The sequence below is a fragment of the Xiphias gladius genome, chromosome 5 (genome assembly GCF_016859285.1).
Source record: "Xiphias gladius isolate SHS-SW01 ecotype Sanya breed wild chromosome 5, ASM1685928v1, whole genome shotgun sequence".
Taxonomy (NCBI): Eukaryota; Metazoa; Chordata; class Actinopteri; order Istiophoriformes; family Xiphiidae; genus Xiphias; species Xiphias gladius.
Genome location: NC_053404.1, coordinates 16,511,704 through 16,538,598, shown reverse-complemented (window position 1 = coordinate 16,538,598; position 26,895 = coordinate 16,511,704). Strand labels below are relative to the sequence as shown.

The window sequence follows — 26,895 nt, the reverse complement described above, 5'->3', positions numbered from 1 at the left end:
TGGGGTTTTTTAAATCACCTTTTTCACACATTTGAAGTTTTTAAACAAATATGCAGTAAACATCTTCTTTGGAGAGACCCAAATATATTCAGATTTGTTTTCCTGAGACCCATTTTCGTAAAGAAAGTAAAGGTTTAGGAAATGACTCCCTGCATCCACATTCCTAATCTCCTGCTGTGTGTATGTAAGCATGTTTAGAGATGCCCTCTAAGTGTTCAGAGCACAGACTTCCTGGAGTCAGAGCACTTTAGAAATCCCAAACAGCGTAATTATGATAAATGCTAAAACCAAATACGTGTTGAGATTAGAGGGATAGGAGACATCTGCTACCCTTTTAGTGCATTATTAACGTGAACTCATAAGAAGATGATTTTCTACACAAGGAAGACTTCAATATCTCCAAACCACGCCATAAAATAAATGTCGCAGGAGGTTTTAAAAATCTGGGAAACTTTTCAAAGCTCTTTTCCAAGTCAAGAAAATTTGAAGACAAAATGAACAGTCCCAGAGAACATATCCAAAGTTGCCATCTCTAATGGTAACTGCAAGAGCAAAGTGGACTGTTTACTCAAAAAGCCTACTTGCAAAAGTCAATAATTTACTTTCAAAAGACAACCACAAAGTCCCGTATTATTGGGAACCCTGTGAACAGTTGGCAATAGAAGGAATGAAACAGTCCTGACATTATAAAGGAATTATACCGACGTTTTAGGATTTAACCCACAAAGTGTACCTGCAGGTACAGGCTCCTCAGTAAACATCTGAGTTTAGTTACAGCTGCCAAGGAGTGGCCTGTCTGTTAGTAAAATGCTGTGTCAGCTGTTGAAATCACTACAGAACCTCCCTCGGGCACCAGGCAGTAGCACAAACAACTGTGTGTTTTGACTGAACATTGCTCAGGCAGGCTTTTATCACAACTCGCACACTTTAACAGCAGCATGCTCCTGCAGTCCACACCAACTGTACACAGACCATTTTAGAACACTTGCACCATACTTGCACTTGTTTTCAATTCTGACATTGGTGGCTAAATAAAATAAACAAAAGAATTTCACCAAAAAAAGAAATAAAATTTCTTTTTTAACTCAAGGTGATTTTCCCAGAGCTTTCTACCATATCTTGGTATGTGGTTGAAAAAGCTAGTTAGCAGACCTTGAGTTAATATTAGTTTTGTTTTTGTCAAACTACTGTTTCTATTAAGAAAACAAAAACTTTTGCACTCAAGCTAAATATGTACAATATATATGCAGATCACAATTCATATATATATATATGAGAGTAAATCAGTTTCTGACCAGCGAAACAGCGTTTTATTTATTACGTTGAGCACCACTTCCCCATTACTGAGTATGTTTGTCTTTGGTCAACTTTTGTTTAATTCTTAGCTGATTGATTGATTGATTGATTATTGAAAGGCTCACATTGGCTCTGTTAGCATGTTAACACTGCCAATGTACACACTCGCTTTACATGAGACATATGACATTAAAAAAAAAAGTCATTGTTCCAGCACACACAGGTAAAATCAGCCCATTTAAGTGATTACATGGTTTTTCTTGTCATCACACACGCAATTTTTAACCCAGTTCAAACAAAATATCCCCCAGTTTCATTTTTATTATCATTTATTTGTCTGACAGAGCTGACATTTTATCGTTTGGCCAAACAAAAAGTGTGACATAAAGATCATTAGTGCAACTTAGGAGAAATTGACCTCATTTTGTTTTCATTTTCTCACATTTGATGTGTTGCTAAGTATTTACATTAACATTGTCTTGGAACTATTTTTTGTTTCCCCTCTTGTCCACCAGGGGTCTGTATTTCACTAGCCATTTCCATATCAGGGCTTATCTATTTATCCTTCATATAATTACTTTCCTTAAAGGAAGGGTTGAGTGTAAACATAAATACTTTGATGGGACCATTCTATTCTGTTTTTCTGTGTGAAGACACATATGTCACATTAGGGTGTGTGTGGCTTTTTTTTTTTAAACCATCTAAATCCCTGCTGCTAGTGTTTTCTTTCCATTAGATCAACCATCATTGTACCAGATTCCATTCAAATTTTCCTTATAATATAGTCGTTTGTAGATACAGAAATAACTATCCTAAAAAGTATTTGTTTATTCAACCTGACAAGCCACACGAAGAGATAGCTAGTCGGAGTAATAGTATTTCTATGTGCTGTTGGCCATGCTTTAAATGTAATCACATATTATGCAGCCCTGTTTGTTGTGTGTGTGGTGTGTGTACGCAGTCATAATAAAAGCCAGGTTTAGACTCAGTGATGATGTCACGGCCGGGATGCCAGGCCCACGTGCGGGCAGCAGTGGGTTCCAGCCTCGGGGAGGGTCGACAATAACCAGACTGCCTAGCACAGGCGCAGTCAAATGCGGAGCTAGGAAACTAACCTAACCAGTCCCGGATTATCGCGTTCACCTAAATTTCTACCGACGATAACGCGGGACGCTTCCTCGCTCAAATTCGGCGCTGTTTTTATGTCACCTTGCGTCTCCCCCCACCCCCTCGATGATGATTTGCGGGGAAGATGCGCCTGTCTGAAATTTCCGTTGACCTTCGCCTCCGCTCAACAGCATCGAAGCATTGTGAAGCGCTGCCACTACAGGAGCGCCCCGGCTCCTGCCGCTGCCCCACTTAACCTCCCGTTCTTGCTAGAAATACAGGTGCTCCGACTGCCTTCTAGCCGCTAATCTTTGATTTTCTTTTTAATCAATCAAGACCGAGGCAGATGCCCCTCGCTCTGTCAACCCGGCTTGTACTATGGTGGAGTTTCCATCTCTCAGTCCCTACTGGCCTCTCATCCGCTTTCTGGTGCCTTTGGCTATCACCAATGTTGCCATCGACCTCGGGGAACAGGTAACGTTTCTGTTTTGCTTGCTCGGTGCGCTGTTTTTGCTCTAGGTCACTATAGAAAAAAGCTGTAGACTGCGGCTTTGCTTCGCTAGCAGCGGCTAACGGCTTTAACGTTGTTATTCCCGCCTCTTGGGGGAATTATTTTCAGTGTGTTTACCGCTGCTGCCACCGAGCATCAATTTTTAAGCTCCAGAAAACACCGACGCCGTTTCTCTTAACTGTCACTGAGTATTTCGACCCCGTTTTGGCAGTTTAAGACGGCGAGCTTGTCTTTTAGCTACAGTTAGCTTAGCCGGCAGGCTGAGATGTTGTGTGAAGATATCCATTAGGATTTACATGCATTATTTAGGAAGAGGAGAGGCGTGCGGACCCCTCACTCAGAGGAAGGCCTTTGTTTATTCTGAGATATTTTTTTTTTTTACAAAAAACTAAAAACGTCGTCACCTCTGTCACCAAATGCACAGAGCTCCTGTGCTTTTCAGCGTTCTTCATTATCCGGCACCACAGTACCTTCTTTGATTTGTTAGTCATTTGGTTTAATCGGTAAATAGGAATCAGGGCCTGTCTGGAGATGATGATTGCGGATCATGTGCAAGGATCAAACGCATTTTTGTGTGTGCGTTAGATTTTCCTTAATTGTCAGATTTTCCTGTCCGGACATTTCCTGCCCTTTCGCAGCCCATATGACTAATCTGGTGGCTGCCCCTACCCAAGGGACACTAGGCAGATAGTGTGAGACTAAAAAAAAAAGAACCACAATGAGGTTTGGAGATGTCAGGATTAAGCTTATGTAATGGCTCTGTTAGCTGGTATAAATAGCACACAATCCTGCAAAGGAAAAAGGGGAGCTGTAGTAGTTATTCTGACGGTAAAACTGAATGGAAATAATTCTGGGATAGAGTGGTGTGGGTGTTTCCTGTCCTGACATTATTATAGCACTCACTGTTTTGCAATGGCCAAAGATCTTTTTTTTTTTTTTTTCTTCTTTTTTTTTCTTCTTCTTTTTTTTTTCTGTAAAGCACGTGTAAGTATTTATTTTCTTATGCAGGATAGTTGAGGGCTGCGGTGAAGTAGGCGTCGCCATCTGGTCAGAGATAAAGTTAGGCTAAGTCATGGTCATGTGGGCAGGTCACGCTACAAAACTGAACTACTCTTCGCCCGCATGTGCTGTCTCATTCCCCTGACACCTCTCCCTTTCCACACCCACCCTGTGCTATCTTTTCCAGGCCCTCAACAGGGGCATAGCCACAGTCAAAGGGGATGCAATTCAAATGCTGGCCAGCTATGGCCTGGCCTACTCCCTGATGAAGTTCTTCACTGGACCCATGAGCGACTTCAAGAATGTGGGTTTGGTGTTTGTCAACAGCAAGAGGGACCGGAGGAAGGCTGTATTCTGCATGGTGGCGGCTGGAGTCATTGCATTCGTCCTGCACATCTTGATAGGTGTGTGTTTAAGGGTTTTTTTGTGTGCACATGATGACATGCTGTGCTTAAACCACATCCCGTAAAAATGAAGTTTTGGCGTTTGTGGCAAAACTAAAGTTTTATTGTTGATGCCTCCTCCGACAGCTTTCTTTTTGGGGACAATTACAGTCCCTGCTCTCCAAAACAATGAAAATAGCCCCTGCTTACCTTTGATTTCCTCTTCTTTTTTTTTCTATAGCTTACACAGATTTAGGATACTACATCATTAATAAGCTCCACCATGTGGATGACTCTGTGGGGAACAAGACAAGAAAGGCTTTCTTATACTTGGCTGCATTCCCTTTGCTGGATGCAATGGTGAGTGTACAGTAAGGCAGGATTATTCTACACGAGTAGTCAGACATTTTATCATGCAATAGATGGATTTAAAGACACCTGACCAAGCAATAGTTGCTTTTAATCCTTTGTTCATGCTGGTTTCAAATGATAGTGTATTCTGTGCTTTAAAGGCTAGCTCACTTCTATTAAATAGTCTGCTGTGGTTGAGAAAATGGCCAAAAGAGAGTTTTTGTTTTATAGTTTTAATGCTTGGTGTCTTGGGGTAACATCTTTGTCCCTTGTTCTTTCTGAAGGCATGGATTCATGCAGGGATACTTCTCAAGCACAAGTACAGCGTAATAGTAGGCTCAGCCTCGATCTCTGATGTTGTGGCCCAGGTAACAAGATCCAGTCCTTGATTTTAACTTAATGCAGAAGGCTACATTTGAAGAGTTAAATTCATTTAAAACCAATTTATAGTAGTCTATGATTTTTGGTGTCTGTCAACTCTGTTTTTTCCGGCAGATTGTGTTTGTGGCCATACTCCTCCACAGTAACCTGGAATGTGTGGAACCGTTACTCATCCCAATCCTTTCCCTGTATATGGGTGCCTTGGTCCGTTTTAGCATTGTCGGTCTGGGTTACTACTGTAACATTCACGACAACATCCCAGACTCTAGTGGACTTGATGTGGGGGTAAGTGCTGCCTTTTTTTGTTTTTGTTTTTGTTTCTGTTGTTAAACTGTTTTGTCAAGTCGAGTGATTTTTCTTTTCTTTTTTTTTTCTTTTCTTTTTTTTTTTGTTTTGGGTATGTCTTGGTCCCTGCAGGGCGATGCCACCATCAAAAAGATGCTGAGTTTCTGGTGGCCCCTGGCCCTCATCCTGGCCACTCAGCGCATCAGTCGACCCATCGTCAACCTCTTTGTGTCTCGTGACCTCAAGGGGACCACTGAGGCTACAGAGGTGGGTGCATCAGGGATTTAGTTCATCATACATAACCAAACTGTTGTTTTTGCAAGCATTTTCTTATTATTTATCATAGCAACTAACTTTCATGTTTGATAGAGAATAAATAAGGTCTTACTATCACATTTAATCTGGCTTTTATTAATAAAGCTGCCACAAATTTCTGTTTGGTACTACTAGTAGTATTATGGGCTACTGTTTGATAACGAGGATCATTAAGAGGGACTTTACAGCTACGTGAAGCCAGTGGACTAATTTTCCCCTCAAGTTATTGCAGATGAAATGCCAGATGCTAACAAACTCCCTCTGGAGCATTCTGGCTTACAGAGACCCTAACTACTAGAGACAATGCATAGCTGTTTACCAGAATGAACTGGAAATCATTGACAACACTGGCTGCCAGTGGTTTGGGTGATTCACCATGTTCATGTGAAACTCAGGGCATGATTACACTGAGTGAAAACATTCCTACATGGTCCTACTGTTCCTGCGTAAAGCCTGACACTGCCCGTTGTTGTTTGGGACACAATAAAACAGCTCAGGGCTGTTACCCAATCGTAAACTTGTTAATAAAAAAAAAAAAAACCCTCGCGCTGCCAGCAAAGTGAGAGAGACACGTGTGGCTTTCACGTCGGATATGATTAGACACCTGCCAATAATTTAGTTGTGTGTGTGGTGCGTGCGGTAGTTTTCCATGTTAAATTGGCGGTGTGCTGATGACTTATAGCTCCCATGTCTTTGTTATTCCAGGCTGTGGCTGTGCTCACAGCCACATACCCTGTGGGTCACATGCCCTACGGTTGGTTAACTGAGCTGAGAGCAGTGTACCCTGCCTTTGACAAGGTAAACCAGACTCCCCCGACATGTGGTTGTTGCAGTGGTAACAGTTTGTTGTAGATAGTTTTGTTTATGCCACTAATATATTCTTCTTTTACCGACAGAACAATCCAAGCAACAAGCTGAACGCTGGCAGTCCCGTCACCAAGTCGCATATTAAAAAGTTCACATTCTGCTGTCTGGCTCTATCACTCACGGTAAGATGAGGGTGGATTTTTTTTTTTTTTTTGGACTCATAATTTTAGTGGTTATGGCATCAGAATATGGGATGAATTAGCTCGGAAAGAAGGCACGGTTAACGGTTTGTTTTTGTGGTCTGTGTGGCGACAATCCTGAGCTTCTGGCTGCAGTTTTTGATGAGCAATTCATGAGAATAGAGCTGAAACAATTAGTTGATCAACAGAAAATTAATCTGCAACAATGTGAGGACTTGCAGCTTTTCTCTATGTTATATCATTATAAATTCGATTTAAAAAATGTAATATTTTTGGGTTTTTGGCTGTAAGTCACACAAAACAAGTAATTTGAAAACATCCTTTTTAGCTCTGCCAAACTGTGACAAGCATTTTTTTAAAAATATTCAGATTTTTTTAAATTTTATAAGAAAATAATCATCCAGGTTCCTTTCAGGCATTTTTGTCATTTAGACACAATGTATTTCAAACTTGTAGATCCACCTTGGTATTTGATACAGCAAAGATAAAGTTTCACTATCCATTTTCAAAATAGGCAGTTCCCTCTCTTGCATTTTATTTGTTTACAGTCTAAGGTGTCCTTCATTGAGATTTGACCTCTCCTACAGTAGGTGTCAGTTGTCCTATGATGGTGCCCTGCAAAACTTCATATCCTAAGCAAGTAATTTTTCTTTCAAAAATGCATTAAAATGCCTGATTATACTGCATACACCAATATTTTTTGACAGCAATGCATTATGGCTTGTTTTAGGGGTTGTAAACTTTTTTTAATTTCACAATTTGTGTTGTTATATTTTTGTTATGTTTAAATGTTTTCTAATCCTACTGTATCACAGATTAGAAGATTGTGTGTGTCAGTCAGCCTTCGGTTCTGAGACCTACTGACATAACCGGTCAGGTATTGTGCAGAAACGTGTTTCACATAGCTTGTCAAAGGTTCACTTAAAGGTTTTCCGCTACATCCTCTTTAACCCTGAGCATTTTCTCGGAAACTAATTCTAAAAAAAATATTTAAAAAGGGGGGAGGGGGTCTCATGTTTAAGATACTTTAATTATGCTGGTACAGCTCTACACTAACGTTCAAAGTGATGCGGGTTCACAGCTTTGTTACAGGCGCACTGAATGTACTTTTCCTTTGCCGTCCTGTCGTGGTTTCAGGTTGCACAGACAGGGAGACACATTAGGGTGGAATTTGTGAGGCTTGAGGCTAAGGGGCTTTTGTCTGTCTACCCCCAACCCGACACTCCCACCCAAGCTTTAAGAGCTTAATAAAATAGGCATTCACATAAAACATATCAGTTAACACATTCCTACAGCCCCTCGCAGGTGTACTTTTCTGTTAAGTAATGAGCGGTGCAGTCACATTATGTACGCTGCTGCTGAGTGGTTTTTGTTTTTCAACAAAATGCGTGGATCATTATGCCAGCAGATCAACAAGAACACACTATGATCCAGTCTCTCTGATCATGCCTGCCTTCTACTCAGCGTTAAATGATTCAAAGTGAATTTCTGTGCAGTAAAAGGGAGCCTTTTCCCCAGTTACTTGTCGTTATGGCCCAAATAAGAAAAACAGGAAGTGTGTGGCCAAGGTTGGGCCTTTTTTTAGGAGGCGGAGGAGGAGGAGGAGGAGAAGGCGCACCAGATGTGGAATCCCAGATCTGTAAACATGTATGTGAGGGCGTGTGCTCAGCACAGAACAACTGGCAGATAGGTATGGCCTGTAGCGTTGTTGAAAAACACAAGCTGACAGCCCTCATGCCAGGGCTTGTTCTGATTACAGATGAAAGAAACAACAGAACGAAAAACAGCAGAGGAGGAAGACGAAGTGTATTTGAGAAGGGAAATGAGTAATGTTCTGTAACAAATAAATTCGTCTTATGAAAACAGATTTGTCCAGCCAGTGAGTGTGGATGTGTCACCTTGTTTAGACAAACCGCAGCTGAGTCCATGGAGACTGCGGTTTCTCTTGAGCCATTCAAATTAGTTATTATGTGACTGTCTTCCTAAAATAATGGTAGATGGTGAGGTGATACCAAATGAAATCATCAGGTACAAGTAATCTTTTCCTATATTTTGGTCCAGCGGGTCAAAAACCACAAAACCAGATCGGAGGCTTTTGATGAAATGTTAATGGAATTACTCTGGACGGTTTTCGTTTTCAGTACTCAAATATTGTAGCCCTTTCATCTTGTTATTTTTTTTTCTCCTCCTTTTCACTTAGAATGAAGTATGACTGTTTGCAAAATGAGTGAATGTAAATTATTTTATGCTGACACTTTTGCCACAAGGTTGCGGGTGCGTAAAGAAACACATACATAGAGCAAATTAGTTGAGTAAGTACTCTCGGAAGAGGTAGATCATCGAGGAAGTTTTGAAAACAGAGTAGGATTAAGAGGAGGAGACGATTAAGCTGACTGAATCAAGTTAGGTAATCCGTTCAGCCATCAAGAGAAGATATAGGAGAAGAGTTTGGACTGAGATTTCCTGCCTTGCAGTGACTGTAGACTAGTCGTCCTTACATTTCAGATCATAGTGAAGAAGAAGGCTCATAAACCTGTATGAAAGAGTTCAGGTCGGTGGGTGCTGTGCTATCTGCCACTGTGTATGCAAACATTAGTGACTTGACCTTTTAATGAGAGCAGCGACAGCAAACCAGAGAAGAGTAATGAAAAGTGGGGCGACATCAACTGTTTTCTGCTGGTGTGCTGCCGTGTTTTGGACCGTTTGCGGGTGACTTACCGCGAACGCTGGCAGCCCTGCCAGAGGGCCGTCACAGTAGTCAAGGCGAGAGAAGAACAAGCATTTGTACAAGGCGTTGAGCACAAACTCGGTCAGATAATACCTAACCTTACGTTAGGGTGGATGGGAGGATTTGGATGTTCACCATGTCCCTACTGGAGGTGCAGTATTTTCTGGATGTATCCAGGCTTCAGTGAGGGCTAATATGTGACTAACTAGCAACAACGGGGACGAAATCAGCTTTATCCACAGACCAACAACAAGGAGGTACAAGTGAGCGAGGACAGCTGGAAAGTCCTGAGGCTATTAAGATTACTTAACCGTTTTGCAGATATCACACAGCTGATACATTGATGATTAAATCATGAGCATGTTGCCAGGCATCTGAGACTGCATTAGCAATGCAGTGAATCAGTCAGTGCCCTGAAGCTCACACTTGTGGAGAAAATGTGCAGCAAAATCGGAGATAACAGCTATCAGAACATCTAGCAGTAGCCAGTAGCAAGCAGTGTAGTCAGTGCAGTGTAGTCGGTCAGAGTGGAAACAGAGAAGCACCTTTTATAGATCGCGAGGGCCTCAGTTTGGAGTGCAGGGAAATTATCCCTATACAATTTGAAACAAATAGATTTTTTTCATATTCAGATCAGATGGGTTTATGCTTCTTTGAAACACTCCCTAATATTCTGATCATATACTAATAGATTGGAGGTGCTTTGGTAATTTTGCACGTGCCTCGGCAACTGCTTCTAGAAACAATAACATTAGCTGTCATGTTTTTCGCTCGCTTGCCTGTGTTATGTGAGCTTCAAAGGCTCGCATTCAGTCCGGACCCCTTGAGTTAATGAATTAATGAAATCTAATGAAGCGTGCTGGGCGACTCTATTGTGGTGCAGCGAACACAAAAATTAATTTGCTTTTGTTCATTTTGTGTCCAGCTTTGCTTCGTGGTGTTTTGGACTCCAAATGTATCAGAGAAGATCCTGGTTGATGTCATTGGAGTGAAGTATCCTTTTGCTGAGCTGTGTGTGGTCCCGCTCCGAATTTTCTCCTTTTTTCCCTTGCCAGGTAAGACACTTGATTTGAGGTTTTTCAGCATCAGTGTCCAGCTGCATTTTCCTTCCCGCTGTGGCTTTAACTGGAGCGTAGCTCGGACCAGTGGGGTGATGTTTCCACTTTGTGTGTGTGTGTGTGTGTGTGTGTGTATTCGCAGTGACTGTTCGGGCTCATTTGACTGGATGGCTCATGACCCTGAAAAAGACCTTTGTGCTGGCCCCCAGCTCAGTTCTCCGCATCATTGTCCTCATCACCAGTCTAGTTGTGCTGCCTTATATGGGGTAAGTCAACACTTCAGAGAACACTGTCAGGGTCACAAAGGTCAGCACTGTGACTCAGGTGTACTGTTATTAACAGTACATTGTATTGTGTGGTATTCTGGTAAAATGTATGTTTATATGTCCCATTGGTATTGCTGAAAACACCAAACAGGAGGAAGATTAGAAAATTATTTCACTTCCACACTTTTAAAACGGGAAAATCATTTTAAATAATAAAAGGCATTAGCAAATTAATATAACCTTGTATTACAGGGTTCATGGGGCCACGCTCGGGGTTGGATCCCTCCTGGCTGGTTTCATAGGGGAGTCGACAATGGTTGCCATAGCAGCGTGCTATGTTTATCGACAACAGGTGAGAACACCTTGGTTGAAGTCACTGCAAGCATAGAAGCACATGCTTTGTGCACATCCCGTCAACAGCCATTTTGAGCCAGGAATATCTCTCACTGATGACCATCCTGTTCACTTTGAATAGGGATGTCATTGAAAGTGATCCAACCATGAATACATGCAAGAAAAAAAAAGACCTCTGAAACCTTTTAATTTAGGTCAACTTTGTATCTATATAGCTAGTTAACATTTTGGCTGTGAATACAAAAGTTCGTACTTATGACTGAAATTTGTATTTAAGTGATTGAAAATAATGGCATGGCCTAACACAGTATCCATAGTAGAGCTTTTACCATTTTCTACTTACTTTACAGCCAGTCTTTGTCTTTCTGATTTTCAGGAAAATTACTTTTCTGAATTTATTTCAGAAACCTGTTCATTGAAAGGACAATCAGCTTTTCTAGTCTAACCTAATGATCATGCCCAGTAATCAAAGAAATGACCTTGTTACTGACAACACCCTATTCATCCAGAAAAATTACAGGGTTATATTAAAAAAACAGGATTTTGCAGTCAAAGAGTCTGTCACTCTTTTATTCTATATTCTATTCAGGGCTTTCAAAATAGAGCCTTCATTGTACCAGAATGACACAATTTTTCTGACATTATTTAGAAAATAATGGTGTGGTTGGCAACAGCCTCCAGCTTGCTTAACTATGCCAAAAGTTTCTTACTTTTAAAGGAAGAGTAGACAGTTTGGGAAATATGCGTTCTTCCTGAGAGTTAGATGAGAAGATCAATACTGTTTTCATCTCTCTGTTCAATATGAAGCTGCAGCTCGCAGCTGCTTAGTTAAGCCGTGAAGCTTGGTAACAGTAGGGAAACAGTTAGCTTGGCTCTGTACAAAGTTTTAAAAATAGGCCTGCCAGCACTTCTATTTTTTGTATTATTACGTCTTCATTGTAGACATGAGGAAAAATGACTATTGGTGAGGGAGAAGGGGAATGACATGCAACAAAGATCCCCAGCTGGACACAAACGTTGTAGGTCACAGTTGGTGCCTTGGACCCCTAGGCCACCAGGGCACCCCCCATGTTAGTTTAGCTCGCTATATTAACACGTTATGTCTTGTTTGTTTTAATCAATACAAAAATTGAATTGGAAAAATGACAAGTTGTGGTTCTTTTATGGGGGATTGAATGCTGGACTATTTCTTGGTCAGACACAGCGACCAGCTGTAGTTTTGGCTGGTTGCCTGTCGATCTCGCTTACCCCATGTAAAACCACAATTCGCTTTTTTTTTTTTTTTTAACAGTTTTTGTACGGTTTGCACATAATGCTACACAATATGTTCCATTTATGGTCTTAGTAGTCCAATGTTTCTAAATTACCAGTAGAAGAACTACCTGAGTACATATTAAGGATATTTTTTAACCTTCCCTCTTTCAGTAAGTAATTTCCCAGTTTGAAATTTACTTTGTCACAGTCAAGTCCAAGTTAATTTAAGTGTCCAGTGTGTATTGAGTAAGCAAAAATAAACAAAAGCATGACCTAATGCTATTACTGAGTTCAGCAGGCTCTGCATGCTCCTAAATACTTCCAGCTTCACGTGAGCACTGGACTGCTCACGCAGTTGTTTTGTGTTCTTCCATTTTGCAGCTAATCAAGTATTAGATTAGCACAATGGTCTTAGCCGCACTACACAGTACTATTCTTAATTTTTGGCAGTTCCAATTCCCCTTTTCCACAAATATTCTTTGAGAGTGTGGTTTCCTTTCCTTTCTTATCTGCCGTCTCCACAGAAGAACAACGAGATGTCAAATGAGCTGGTGGTGGAGGGCGAGGACTCTGCCCCCATGAGCGAGGTGTGCTCCAGGACTCAGATGGACGCCATTGAGGAACTCCAGGAAGAGGAGGAGGAGGAACAGGAGTGAAATCTGACAGCAGGGGAAGGTAAAGCCAACCTCCACATGGAACTTTACTGAAGAGGAGGCCGCTGAGTGTGACAGTACTGGAGAGCAGAGAGGACCTGAGTATGGTTTGGTTTAAGAGGTTCTCCCAACAGAACTGAATTTTCAGTAAGAGTGACAAGGTCTTCTTCACGTCGACCTACACACCATTAAAACGCACACTGTAAAGAAAGCCATGCACCTTCAAGTGTTCATCCATCAGCGTAAATACCTTTGTCTTCCGACCTTTTCAACAGTTCTCATAGTTTTGCATCATCACATTAGCGGGTGTATTAACCACTTTCATGTGTTTACTGGTAAACAAGGGAAATCGACACAGGAGAACTTTTCCTCCTCAGCAGCCAGAATGAAACGTCTGTCGAGTGGTAGTGGAGTTGCCAAAACACAGAGTTCATTATTTTATGTTATTTTATCAAGATTAAGTGGCAAGGCCTTGCTTGAATTCAAATATAGACATGTTGTGGGACTTGTTGGGTTGTGCAATCGTATTTTACATACAATGATGTACAGATTATTGTTGTTTTATATAGGTAATGCAATGTGTATATTTAATTGCCCAGAGGGGTCAGGAATCCCTCATTATATCATTGCGTGTTACAGAATACAGTTATGATTGTTAACTTTCCATGCAGTCTGGGAGTCGATCTACTTTTGTTTTGCCAAGCATTTTCCTGGTAGTATTCAGACTGTCATATGTACTGTATATATTGTATAGGCATTCTTATTTGGCAAATAAATTGCTTTATTATTAACTCTGTAGCTTTGCTGGCATTAGCTTTACTTGTCATATTTTGCCTTTTTTATGACCTTATTATAAACAAAAATGTAGAAAAATACTGAGGTGGTAGCCCTGGCCCGAGCATGCACATTTGAAGGTGGCTAAATAGGGAAATGACCACATAATATTGTTATCAAACCAAATGTGGAATGGCCAATGTCTGAGCACATGCACTCAGTTGCCAGTTTACTAGGTACACTTAGCTGAAACTAATGCAGTCTAATGCAATAAATCCTCCCTTCATGAAGTTTATAGTGTTGAGTTTTTGTTAACTGTTTTAAAGAGGTGCTGATTCAATTTTGTCACTTTGGAGGATGTAGTTTGTGCTACTGTTGCACTGTAGAGGTGTTTCTGCTGTTTATTTTTTCATGTTATTTACCCCAATTGATACAAATTGGGAAGACAAAATAACACCTGTCGCTATAAATGTAATACAATTCAACATCTCTCTAAAACAGATTTAACTGAACACTATAATCTTCATGAAGAGTATTTATTGCAAGACTGTTGTATTAGACCTCACTTGTTTTAGGTAGAAGTACATGATAATCTGGCAACTGGGTATTTTTTTTTTTTTTTTTTCAACTTTTTGAGGTGTTAAAGAGGGCTTGGGTTCCCATGACCTTACTCATAAAAAAAAACTAAAAAAACGATTTTACAAAAATTGTGCTTCCATTTTATTTAAATGCTGTCCAAAAATCTGACATTCAAAAATGCAAAAACATTCCTGCAATTGGCATAATCACTGTTTTACTGTTAACTTATCACCTTCACCTGCTCTGAAATTAGGGCAAGGGAGTGGCCTCTTATCACTAATAACCAACATTCATTCTTGTTGTGCATTATTTCTAAGGCAACGTGGAGGACCAAGCGAGCCTTTACTACTGGTTCCAGTGGCTGGTGGTTGGGACTGTTGCATGTATTTGCAGCAACACTGGCACATTTTCCCCCCCTTCAGAACAGCTTGGTTAAAGGCAACATGTTACACACTGAGTTTGACACACACACACACACACACACACACACTTGCAGACATACACACAGACCTTCACAAATCACACCTCTGACACAGAGGCTGCGATTAATCTTCCAAGTCCTCCAATCGTCTTCTAGTGTAAACCTGATTAATCAAACCCTTCATAGACTAATTTAGCCGTTTCACTATGACAGTCCTACTTATTCATTTAAAATGCATTTTTTTAACATAATGAAAAAGAATAAATTATACAAATCAAAGTGCCGAAATTCCAGTGTAAACACCATCCATTGTGTTTTGATCAGGATTTTATAAAGAAAAAGGTAAAACATAAAAGGTTGCTCTGAAAATTGGGGCTTTTCCATCTAAAACTCAAAATGAAACCCTGCAAACTAATATGTTCCTAACAGAGATGACCCCTTAATATTAAATGCACATATGTACACTTACCCAGATAGAAAACTGTATATATAGTACAGTGTGTACAAAAGTGTGTAAACCACAGCTTGTACAGGGTCTCAAAATCAGCATATTTTTAAAGAAACAATCCAACATTGGGAAATACACTTATCTTAAAGAGTCAGATGAGACGATTGATACCACTCATTTCTGTGCAGTAAATATGAAGGTACAGCCAGCAGCTGGTTAGCTTAGTTTGGCCTAAAGACTGGAAAAAGAGGGAAGCAGCAAGCCTGGCTCAATCCATAAGTAAGAAAATCTGCTGAGCAGCTCTAAAGCTTATTATATCTCATTGGTTTAACCTCACAGTGATGACAAGTCTCCAGGAAAGGAAGTAGTGACTGTTTTTTTCAGGTCTGATGGTGCTGACTGAAACCTCACAAAAAAAGCAATCGAAAACCCTCCTGCGCTCAGACTCCACTGTCGCAACAATTGCACTGTTAGTTTTTAGTTGTTCGACATCTAACGCCCTGGAGCCAGATACAAAAACATTTTGCAACTAACATTACTGCCTACGACAGGCAAGATAAAATATTTCAAATTTTTGTAAATTAAATGTACAACTTAAATACCTTATGAGGCCTTGAATTCAGTGCTTTTTAAGACTTTGAGACCTACAGATATTCTGTATGAGAGTGGTATCTTCTCATGTAACTCTAACTTGCAGGAAAACTAATGCAGCTTTCCCTAAATGTTGAACTATTCCTTTAACTGGTGTATTATCTATTTATGTTGATCAACCTGAGGAGCGTTTTGTTTGTATGGCAGGAGATTTCTCTGCAGTGGCAATCAGCTTGAGCTGAGCTCCTTGTGTAGTTCTGCAGCTTCTACAACCGGTGCATTGTAGTGTCGATCATCCTCTGTGATGAGGCACACTGACGGCCAGTCGTCCTTATGGTCGTCTGGGTAGTAGGTTACAAACTCCTCTGTGTCAGCTTTGTACAGTCTGTAAACTTGAATGGTGCACTGCAAGGCATAGCCCAGCAGGAACATCTCCACCTGCATAAAGCAGGGAGATAATTACACGGTTACAGAGGAACTCACACTTCCTCAAACAGCACATTTATTCAGATGATCGAGCAAATAATATTTATGGGTGCAGTTTCTTTATGAAAACTGCGCCTGTAAGAGCTTGAATGAGAAAAGTGAAAATAATTAAATCAAATCAGTAGCATGTCCTTCTTGAACCCTCATCAGCCCCGGGGCTCATGATGCAGAGAGGTTACAGCTCAAAAACCAAAAAGCAGCACAAGCGCCGGCATGTTCTACTGTTCAGGTCTCAGATTATGAGAATGTAACACGCCCAATTGCATGACATCGAACATTAATAGTTGTTTTTGTTCGTTACTAAGGAGGACAACCGTTCAGTCAACAAAAAAAATTTTGCTGAGTGGCTAGAAACTGGTTCATGTAAATGCTCCCTACCTGTCAGGAATTTACCGTACCTACAGAGTACAACTCTTAGTGCAATCTTTAAATACCTTTCCAGGTGAGTCTGCAGTTTAGTAGTAAACAAATAACAAGAAGGCCTGGGTTCCTCTTACCTGCTCCAACCCGGCACTGAGGCCCACGTGGCTGAGGTGGTTGGAGAGGAAGGACCGCGGGCAGTCGGACGAGTCTCGCGCAAACAGCAGCCAGCAGAAGAGCGGGACGTCTCCACTGCCCTGCATGCAGCTGTGCAGCTCCACCGCTCTTACCAGCATCAGCAGCTTAAGTGCCTCCAGCAGACCGAGCTCCTCTTCTCCACCCTGAAACACTCGCTCGCACAGCTGCTGCCGCTCGGCAGCAGAGGAACAGTCCACTGCTGCCTGCCACTGGAAGAAATCGATGAAATGAATCAATGACTATTTTTATGCGCATTTAATCACTGAAGTCATTTGTCAAGTACAAAAGCCAAACTTTAGCTGATTATAGCTTTACAAGTGTTAGGATTTGATGCAGTTGGCTGTTTAATTTCACTCTGAACTCTTACAGTCAGACAATATAAGCAATCTGAAGATGTCATTTTAGACTCTGTGAATGTTTTCAGTGAAAATGTTGACATTTTCTAGCCTAAATAATTAATCAATTATTGGAAATCGACTGCTCAACAGTGAAGGACATTGAGTAGTTATGGCCCTAGTGGTATCTGGAGTACATGAGGTCTTGGGCTAATTTAAATCGAAATTCTCGTAGAAGAATGGATGTAGACCAGAGACGGTTTTAAAATTATTGAATTATTCATTATTCATTATTCAATTGATTAATTGTCATAGATTAAAAGTTATTTTTCAATTACCTTCTCAATTGTGTCTTGTCTCTTCTTTGTTTTATGTGATAGTAAACTGAAGATCTTTGGGTTTTTTATGTTGGACAGACAAAACAAATAACTAGAATATGTCACCTTAGGTTTTAGAAAACGGATGGCATTTTGCATTTGTGTAGGCCAATCATTTGCTCGATTAATCGAAAATATAATCAGCAAACACAGCTAGAACACAAATAACTTATCTGCAGCCTTACACTGATGTGTTGAGCAAATTTCACAACAATCTTAGATTATGACATGTCCTGTGTGAAAAGTCAGCATATTGGCCTGATCGTGACAGAAGCCAAAATGTCGGGGGGCGGGGGGTCACCAAAGTACTACGATCCATCCTCTGTAGCCAATATATTATTTAAATGCATTGTTTTGATACGGTCTACAATATGGGTCAAAGGGACATTCTGATGACGTACTGGTTTGGCAAATACAGAAAAATGGCATTGGCAAAGAAAAACAGTGGCTGTAAGTAGACCTCAGGTGGAAGATATTTATTTGCTAGGTGATACATGCATTTTAGCATTTTCAGTCTCTCCTTTCACCTCTGCATGTTGCCTTTGCAACTACAGCTGCAACAGTTTATCGATTAATTGATCAGCAACTATTTTTCAAGCAAAAATGGCAAAACATTTGCTTGGTTCCAGCTTCTCAAATATAAAACTTTACTGCTTTTCTTTGTTTAATGATAGTAAACTGAGTATCTTTTGGGTTCTGGACTGTCTATTGGTCAAAACAACCATTTATAGGTTATAACATTGAGGTATGGGAAATTGCTTTTTAAAAAAATATTTTTTGACATTTCATAAACTAAACAATCGATTAATGGAGAAAATAATTCATTTATCAATCATTAATAAAAATAACTGTTAGTTGCAGCCCTATATGCAATGTACTCAAACATCACCATAATGCTGCGGCAAATTTCAGAGAAAACCACCTCAGACAAAGCCATCTTTTTTTTTTCTGTTATTGGTCTGTTCGACTAATGTAGACAGTTCTTTAGATGCAGTGGAAAGGAAGGTGTAGTTATTGATTTAATGCCCGACTTCAGTTCCTGAGACTAATTGGTTCGAAAAACAGGCACAGAACCAGCAGACAGCTACCTCTCATAAAGCGACGGAGGTCTGACTTGTCTCTGCACACAAAAAAAAGTGCGCAGTAAACACCAGAGTTCCTCACAAGATACCAGTGGCAGTGGCTGTCTATAAAAGCTACCCAGGGCTTCATACTGTAGTAAAGAGGCACTGTGGTTTTAACAGTTGAAACAGTTTCTTTGAGGTTGTGGGTCCATTTATCCCTCCAGATCTTTTAGAGCATTACAAGGCTGTGTTAATGACATGTACAAAAAACCATGAGGGATGGAGCAGTGCAGCATTTAGAAAACTGTCTCCCTTTAACATATGGTAGCAATCACAACCAAAATCCCTGTGGATGAATATCAATACCCTCAGTGTCCACAGATGGCATAAAAATAGTGCTGGGGTTTGTTCGCTCTGTCTTTAAAATACTTTCTCTCGTTTGTGAGCAGATCTGCAGCCAGTACCTTATTTTGGAGAAGCTCCATGTAGCCTTTTAGCTGCTGGGTGACATCTCCTGTCCCATCTCCCTGAAGGCACTCTCCAGGAAATGTCCACTGACTCATTAGACCTTCCTGGGCCTCTAGTTGCATCAGGATCTGTAAGGACAAAGAATTAAATTGGTAAGATGTAAAGTCAGCTGAATTAACAGCAGCTGAAGCACTGATTATCAAATGATAAACAAGCTAGTTAGACAAGTTAGTCAGACTTCTGGGATATTTTTTTTTTTTGTTTTGTTTTTTTGCTTTGCTTGTTTTCATGTTATCTTTTCCTTGCTTAAACAGTTAAATGTAATTAACTGTTAGCAAAACACCTCCCCCAAACAGCAACTCTCCAATCATAGCTGAGCAACTGTAGGTGGGTATGGCAGGTCTGTCAAGCTGTTGTTTAAAGAGTTTATATTGTGATGTCCTTTACACCAAAATAAAAAATAAAAAAAGTTTTAACAATAACACAGTTTATTCAGCTCATTTTATAGAAGCTATAGACTGTTTTTCGCTCGGTAACGAACTGCTACAAGTACGTTTCACAAAAAAAGAAGCTAATTTAAGGCTGTTTATTTGGTGTGACTACAAGGTTAGCACTAGGTCTAACCACCTTTGAAAAATCCATGAACACTGCCAAGTTGGAACAGGGAGTGTTTTTCTTGTTCTCCTCATTCTGCCAACAATGCGTGAATGCAGCATTAACCAAGGGTCAACTGATACAATCTCTTAAAAGTGAGCATTTACCATAGTAATGTCCTCCTCCTGCAGCCACGCAGGCAGCTGGGTGCTGTTGGAGAGCACCTGGAACAGCGTGGCTCGGAGTGCACAGTAGTTGTCCCCCCTCACTCGTCTCAAGCTGCCAAACCTCTGGGAAATCTCTTTATAACCCTGCAGCAGCACATGGGGTGACCAAAGGAAGTCCACTAGCTATTAATGTGAAAAAAACAAAAAACCACAACTGGCTTTAATCTGAAACCCTTCTTCCGAGAGCTAGAGGCACCAACCTTTCTAATGAGAGCACTTTTGGCCGTATTTCCTTTCCACTCTCTCTCGCTGTAAGAAAGAATATCCACTGCTGGGGCCAAACTGCATCTGTCCTCTACCTTTAAAACTGAGTAAGAAAGAAGAGAGTAAGAGGATATGACAGACAAAACAAAAGGACTGTCTACATTCTACATGAGGAAACAAAAGTAGATGTGTGATTTGGAGGTACTGACATGTAGTTTCAAACACCGACGGTTGTCCTGGTTTATTATTTTGTGACACTGGCAGCTCCTCAGCCCCTCTGTACAGGTCTTCTTCACTAAAAGGGGGGGGGGAGAAACACATGTGCGACTGAACTCTATTAGCTCAATACTTAAAGGAGAAGGCTGACAGCATTTTATATTTTTCTTATTAATAACAGGTATTTCCTGTGTAGACAAAGCCGAATGTAGCTTATTCCTCTGTGCCATAGATCTCAACTGTCTTCCAAAAATTATTAAAGACACAGCAGAGTTGCACTGGTTGGCACGCTCTTAAATGACTATAAACACGTGCACCTTAATTTGAGTCAATCCCCCATACACCATTCCTGGTGCTGTAAAAACTCAGAGCACCAAATGTATATTAGTCTGCAGCTGAAAATAGTCCCTGACAAATACTACTACTACTATTTACTCCTCTTTGAGTAACGTTTGCTAAATACTACAGTGCCCAGCTGCTTTGAGACATAAATTAAAAAAAAAAAAAAAAGGAACTATACATATGTGACCCATGTTAAGGATTTAGTGGAAGCCACTGGGCTTGGGTCTGAGAGCCATAGACAGGGAGTTCAAGGCAAACAGACAGACTACTGCATTTTTGGTTTTGGTCTTTTCATGGGACTTGATGACAAAAAGAGAAATATAACATTATCCTTATCCTTAAAATTCAAAGTAAATTATAGTATATAGTATAGTATAGTTATCACTTTCACTCTCTAGGGAACTGTGTATTCTTAGTAGTTACTGTGTGGTGTACCAGTATTGCCCACACAGAAATTACAACCAATAAGAGATCCACTTTTTTTAACAATGTCTCTGGGAATGAAATATGAAATCTTTCAAAGCTGAAGATTAACAGTCTACATTACCACACAGTTCTAAACATAATTTTTATAGAATTAAAGGGATTATCACATTCTCTCTGACTCAATCTTTCAACAGATAAAATGGCTAATGCCTGATGTGTGATGATGTTGAAATTAAATTCCAGACTATAATACAACCAAAAATAATCTTTACAAACCTGTTCCCCAGGTCATCTTCAGCAGAGTCTTCCTTCTCCGTGACAGTTACCACTTCGACATTGACATCAGTGGCTGTGCTGCCTGCCAGCTGCTCCTCTTTTCCAGTTACCTCCTGAATCTCAGCATCCTGAGTGTTGGTCTCTGTGAGCGCATTCTCTGCCTCCTCTTTCATCACATCATCCTCCTTTGCTTTGGGAACATCTCCATCTTTATCGTGCATTTTCAGCATAATTTCCTTCCCAATATCCTGTTCGATGTTCTCTGAGGAAGTCACCTCCTTCGAGCTTGTAGCGGAACACTGAGAATCTGGTTTTGCATTCTGACTGGAATTTGAGCTGGAAAGTATCACATTATGTTACTTTTCCTGCTTTATATACAATCAAAAGTTTACTATCCTAATATAAACTCATTTTATAACAGTTACACTAAATGTGCCACTTAAATTATATTTTTGTTGTGAAACACACATTAAATTGTACAAATATTGTAGGAAAAAGAAAATAAGAAGATATGAAGACCAGAAGAATAGAGGTATGCAATGCAAAACAGAAAGGAGGACGTCTGACAGTGACTTTACTAATACCACAAGCTGTAGTGTCCCTACGCCCCCTAGTGGTGACAATGACACAATCAAAAACACAAGTACACAGACACTATGTAAACATGTGTCTTGTTTTGATATCACAAACTCTGAACCCACTGACCTTTTGCTGGCGTCTGGCGGAGCTGTGGTTTCTGGCTCCCTGATAGAGTTGGTGGAGTCTCGCTCCTCACCAATGCGGTTGACTCCTGAAGACTCGGAGACATCATGGCTTCTTATGTCTTCGGGACCAGCCTGCTTGCACCATGAAGAACTCCCATTGTCTGAATCCTCTGTCACAGCACTGGACAAAGCATAATGGACAAACATAGAAATGTATGTATTCCACTGAGTGCAAAAAGGTAGAAGTAGCAAAAAAAAGTTCATTAGAGATTTCTTTTTTGTATCAACATATTGATATATATGTATTGTGACAGTACATTTTCTGGAAATTCAACGGATAAACAATTTATAAAACTAATCAGATGGGATTTTCTGTTTTTGCCCTAATGTATTATATACTAGACAAATCAAGTTAGTTAAACTCCTGTAAATGCAGTACTGCCATAAAGTAGTCATGCTTTGCTGATTTTGCAGCACTGCCCTCGATGGACTAATAAAACCATAAATATAAATGGGATAATGTTTACAAAGATGGTCACCTTGGTACAGCAAACTGAGATAAACAAAACAAAAAACAGCAACATGGGCCTATGATATACTGTATGTTGGCCAACCTGACTCAGACATCTGGTAAAAATACTGTATAGCCACAAGACATTTTTTCCACTATATAAATAATCTATGATTTCTTTTGAAGTATGAAAAATCACTTGACAGTGTTTTATAGTTGAGTGGTTCCTGTTGTTTTTGGCTTGTGACCTTTTAGAGTGAAGCAATATGAACTTCATCACAGTTTGCAAAATGTTGATAGATGACAACCAGTTCAACGAAAAAGTAACTATCCCTTCTCTGACTGTTTTATTTGAATTATTTTAAGAAGATTCAATACATGGAAGTAAACACCAAGGGAAAGTCGGAAAAAATAAACCTGTTTTTGTGTAGTAATTCTTTTCTGCTTTTCTGTCCTTTTAATCATCTTGCAACTGCTTGGGAAGGTCTTGACTAGAGCTGCAACAATTAGTCGGTTAATCGATTAACTGATCAACAAAAAAATAATCAGTAGCTATTTTGATCATCAAATACTGTTTAAGATATTTTTTAAGCAAAAATGTAAAATATTTGCTGATTGTTACTTCTCAAGTATGAAGATTTGATGAATTTCTTTGTCAGATAGTAGTAAACTGACTAGCTTTGAGTTTTGGACTGCAGGTCAGAAAAAACAAGACATTTAAAGATGTGACTATGGTCTGTGGGAAAGTATTACAAGCATTTTTTTAAAAACTATTTTCTTGCATTTTATAGCCAAACCGAAGAATCAATCAAATCAGATAAAAGCAACTGGCTGTATATCGTTAATTTAGTAATAATTCACAAGAAATTTAAAAATAGAACAATGCAATAGGAATTTGCCAGTCCTGACTACAGATACTTTAATTCAACCTATTCCTGCTCCTACGTCTTTTATTTTTTTTAGATCTTTCTTTTCAATTTTCCATTAACAGTTTGTCTTATCATGTGACTTACCAGCTCGGACCTTCTTTGTTGATCTCCTGACTGACCACAGAGATGGAAAACACCCGACAAGCTGCTGCGTCCAGCTGAGTGTTTGGCACTGACAACACTTCATTATTTTGAGAAAACTCCCCTGATGTCTTGGTTACAGCCTTGTCAAAAGTGTTTACTGTAATGTTCTCTTTTTTTGTGGTTGTCTCAGTATGGGAATCCTTTTCAGGGAAGACTGCCTCGGCTGTTAGTGAGATGCCATCTGGGATTTTGTCCTGCATAGAGTGTCGATTTTCTTCTTCCGATGCCACATTTGTTTCTGTAAAAACCTCCCAATCAGCTGCAGTGTGGGCTTTCTGCTGGGATTTTAAAGTGCATTGCAGATGTTCAGTTGGTCCACAGTCGTTCGGAGGTTCCCTCATATCTTCACCTTGTGCTCTGGTGGAGTTTTCTTGGATTTCAGGGGTTTTGGGAGAAGGTGTTGCTTTCAGAATACTTTCCTTCTTCAAGGGTCCATTCTCCTGAGTTTTATTGGCCTTTGACTCTCCATTCTCAGGACTCTGCTTCACCTGCACAGCCTCAGCCCTTTCCCCCATCTTTATATTGGCCTCATTAGGTGTTTTCCTGAGTGGCATTACACAGAGAAGATGAGCAATGTCGCATAATAAAATGAAAGCACACTTCCACCTACCTAAATTAAAACCCTTAAAGTACGTAATGAGTAAAACCCCTTTTTTTTAATAACCAGGAACCCCAAGTAGATATGTAACCACAAACAGGATTTTGCAGAAAGATCTTTCAAGATCTTGTCTGTATCTTCAGGGTTTCTCACCCTGAAACCCTTTCAAACGTCTGGAAGTCCCCTAGTCCCATTTATGACCTCAGTACTCTGAACGTTATTCTGTGATTTGGCAACGTAATACAACCTACACAAAACTTAAGGGGAAATCTTACAGTTATCATATTAACTGTTACAACTTCAAAGGTAATGTTGTCATTTCACATTTGTCTACTTTCTGCAAAGATTAAATGTTTTTTTTATCCGAGTCAAGACCAACATTTAAATCCATTATTTCCACAGAGAGAAGACAAGCCTATATGCTTTCTTAATAAACATTTCAGTATTGAACCACAGAGTAAAAAATAGAGATGGCTTAGGTTAAATGTCTCCAAACTCCAAAAAAGGAAACGGTTATCTCACCTCATGTCCTTATCTCCATCAGGACCACAAGTGCCCTCCACAATTGTTTCACCTGTGGGCACTGTGCCCTTTGCATTGTCTTTCAGTAAACCACTTCTTTCCTCTGCACTGCCACAGGGACTCTCAGCGCGACAGCAGCTGTTCCCCATCTGCTCGCGCCCTCTTGCTCGGGAAGTCAGACAGGTTGTAGGGTGAACGGTGACCTCTGGTCCAAAACAACCACAAGCGACCTGATGAGTCGCTGAAGTCTGTAGATTTCAGGAGTCCATGATGAAGAAGGTCAAGCTGCTGCTAAATCCAGGAAGTGACCATGTTTATATGTGGTAATAATGCTGAAACCTAAAGACAAAAAGTGCAACATTACTGAATGAATGATTAAAACACTTAAATGTGTAAAATACCGTGACCTGGTCAGGATGTTTTCTTATTATTGATTAACCTGCTAATTATTTTCTTGATTAAGGTATTAGTGGTTCTGTCAATAAAATGTCAGATAATAAGGAAAAAATGCCTATGATGATTTCCCTCAACCCAAAGTGATATCTTCAAATGTCTTTTTTTTTTTTTTTTTTGGGACCAACCAACAGTCTAAAACCCAAAGACATTCAGTTTACAATGATGCACACCAAAGAAAAGAATGAAATCAACACATGAGAAGAAGAAGATACCAATAATACCTGAAAAAAAAATGACTGACACATTTAATCAAACATCAAAAAGTTAATTTATAATTTTTTCTCAAAACAACAACAAATGAAAAAATGAATCTGTTCTGCTCTGCTATGACAATATTTTTTTTATTTTATATATTATTTTAACACTATCTATTTAGGCATTACCAAAAAACACCTCTCTCTCTGTACTTAAGTATTGTCACAAAATTTTTTGACTGTTTTTTTTGAACTGCAGAGATTCTGGTACTGAAAAACTGAACTGAAAAAGACCGAATACTGTAATATTGTATAGGTGAGATACTAGTGCTCCAAAGACAGACCAGTGCCCAAAAAATGTGTGCTATCACGGCTATTGAAATTTGTCACTCTTTCTCTATATCTAAATTCAATATGGTCACAATAACTCCTGTCCAAATACAGCATGTGATAATGTTTGATTAAAAAGATTTTGCTGACGCAACATGGCTAAAATTCCTCTTCGGGTCACAGAATCTGGTGTAAGACCTGTTTCTACGATTTTAAATCATGGCTACACCCCATTTATTGTAAATACAAGAAGTAACAGCACATTTCACACTTCCCATTCACCTGTCACCGCCGTATTAACCGTTGGTAATGACAAAAACATACCTCGGTTGAGTTTTATTGGGGACAATCTCCACAAGCTTTCACTCATATAGCGCCTGTTCCTGTTTCACTTTTGGTTAGCTGGAAAACTAGCTGAACTAGCTAAAGCCAGCTAGCTGCGGTGAACTTAAAACACAAACATGCGCTGGTAAAGAGTGACCGCCGCTCAAGAGGAATACCGCTGCCACAATGGTTACCTTTCTTGAGACTACACCATTATCGTTCAATGCGGCACATTTCATAAAAAGAGGGTATTTACTCTGTTTTCTACGGAATATCTGCTGATACGAACCCTTAGCATAGCCAGAGCAGCTGGGGTCACAGATCTGTCCGAGCGCATGACGTCATACTCATGTGCGCCGAGAGTTTTGTTAGGTTCAAGTGCTGCTCGGAAACTAGTATACACCTTGGCAGATTGTTTGAGATCGGTGTATTTTCGGTATTATAACTGAAACAATTAGTCAGTTAATCGGTTAGTCGATCGACAAAACAGAAATTGATTTCATTTATTAAGCAAAAATGAAAAACAAGTACTAGTTTCAGCTTCTCAAATGATTTGCTGCGTTCCCTCCTTTAATATGATTGTAAATTGAATATCTTTGGATTTGCTGGTCAGACAAAACAAAACAATTTCAATACGTTTCTGTGAACTTGTAGAGGCCATATTTTACTATTTTCTGATATATTATAGACTAAACAATTAATCATTTAATTAAAAAAGTAATAAACAGATGAATTGATAATAGAAATGGTCAGTTGTAACACTAAAAAGTTTAGATATGGTATATTATTGGCCTGGAAATTGGCAAGGAATTTTTTGTATCCTTTATGTGGTTTAAATTTGTTACTTTA

The 26,895-nt window shown here is 39.8% G+C and overlaps 2 protein-coding genes and 1 long non-coding RNA gene across 6 annotated transcripts; 2 read left to right on the top strand and 1 right to left on the bottom strand.

The window, feature by feature from the left end:
• The first annotated feature begins 2,285 nt into the window (after positions 1 to 2,285).
• On the top strand, positions 2,286 to 13,739 carry ankha (ANKH inorganic pyrophosphate transport regulator a). Its single transcript, XM_040127342.1, has 12 exons — positions 2,286 to 2,877; positions 4,101 to 4,317; positions 4,538 to 4,656; positions 4,932 to 5,015; positions 5,143 to 5,313; positions 5,446 to 5,580; positions 6,334 to 6,426; positions 6,525 to 6,617; positions 10,289 to 10,418; positions 10,564 to 10,687; positions 10,940 to 11,039; positions 12,820 to 13,739. Exons 1-12 carry the CDS (start codon positions 2,782 to 2,784, stop codon positions 12,949 to 12,951), a joined length of 1,494 nt encoding a protein of 497 aa, XP_039983276.1. The 5' UTR covers positions 2,286 to 2,781; the 3' UTR covers positions 12,952 to 13,739.
• A 686-nt stretch (positions 13,740 to 14,425) lies between these two features.
• LOC120790033 lies at positions 14,426 to 26,425 on the bottom strand. Of its 4 annotated transcripts, none has more exons than XM_040127283.1 (11): positions 26,336 to 26,425; positions 24,743 to 25,081; positions 23,563 to 24,165; positions 22,040 to 22,219; positions 21,335 to 21,670; positions 20,284 to 20,369; positions 20,071 to 20,177; positions 19,811 to 19,954; positions 19,046 to 19,177; positions 16,745 to 17,014; positions 14,426 to 16,199 (listed from the first exon to the last, which is right to left on the bottom strand). In XM_040127283.1, the coding sequence occupies exons 2-11, from the start codon at positions 24,889 to 24,891 to the stop codon at positions 15,990 to 15,992; spliced, it is 2,217 nt and encodes a 738-aa protein (XP_039983217.1). In that variant the 5' UTR covers positions 24,892 to 25,081; positions 26,336 to 26,425; the 3' UTR covers positions 14,426 to 15,989. The 4 variants fall into 4 exon arrangements, with proteins under 4 accessions (XP_039983217.1, XP_039983220.1, XP_039983216.1 ...); XM_040127286.1 differs by having other exon boundaries at positions 24,743 to 25,030; positions 26,336 to 26,376; XM_040127282.1 differs by having other exon boundaries at positions 26,047 to 26,370.
• LOC120790034 lies at positions 22,148 to 23,641 on the top strand. The gene is made up of 3 exons (XR_005707492.1): positions 22,148 to 22,251; positions 22,805 to 22,872; positions 23,566 to 23,641. It is a non-coding gene; the product is annotated as an uncharacterized LOC120790034 (long non-coding RNA).
• Positions 26,426 to 26,895: the final 470 nt, after the last annotated feature.

Excerpts from the sequence above, each read along its gene's own strand:
- LOC120790033 (XM_040127283.1), bottom strand. The coding sequence starts at position 24,891 with ATGGGGAACAGCTGCTGTCGCGCTGAGAGTCCCTGTGGCAGTGCAGAG. Across the intron at positions 22,220-23,562 it reads AACAAAGAAGGTCCGAGCTG|TGCTGTGACAGAGGATTCAG; the intron begins GTAAGTCACATG and ends TGCTTTGTCCAG. Across the intron at positions 17,015-19,045 it reads TGGAGCTTCTCCAAAATAAG|TGGCAGGCAGCAGTGGACTG; the intron begins GTACTGGCTGCA and ends GATTTCTTCCAG.
- ankha (XM_040127342.1), top strand. The coding sequence starts at position 2,782 with ATGGTGGAGTTTCCATCTCTCAGTCCCTACTGGCCTCTCATCCGCTTT. Across the intron at positions 6,618-10,288 it reads GTCTGGCTCTATCACTCACG|CTTTGCTTCGTGGTGTTTTG; the intron begins GTAAGATGAGGG and ends TTTTGTGTCCAG. Across the intron at positions 10,419-10,563 it reads CTCCTTTTTTCCCTTGCCAG|TGACTGTTCGGGCTCATTTG; the intron begins GTAAGACACTTG and ends GTGTATTCGCAG.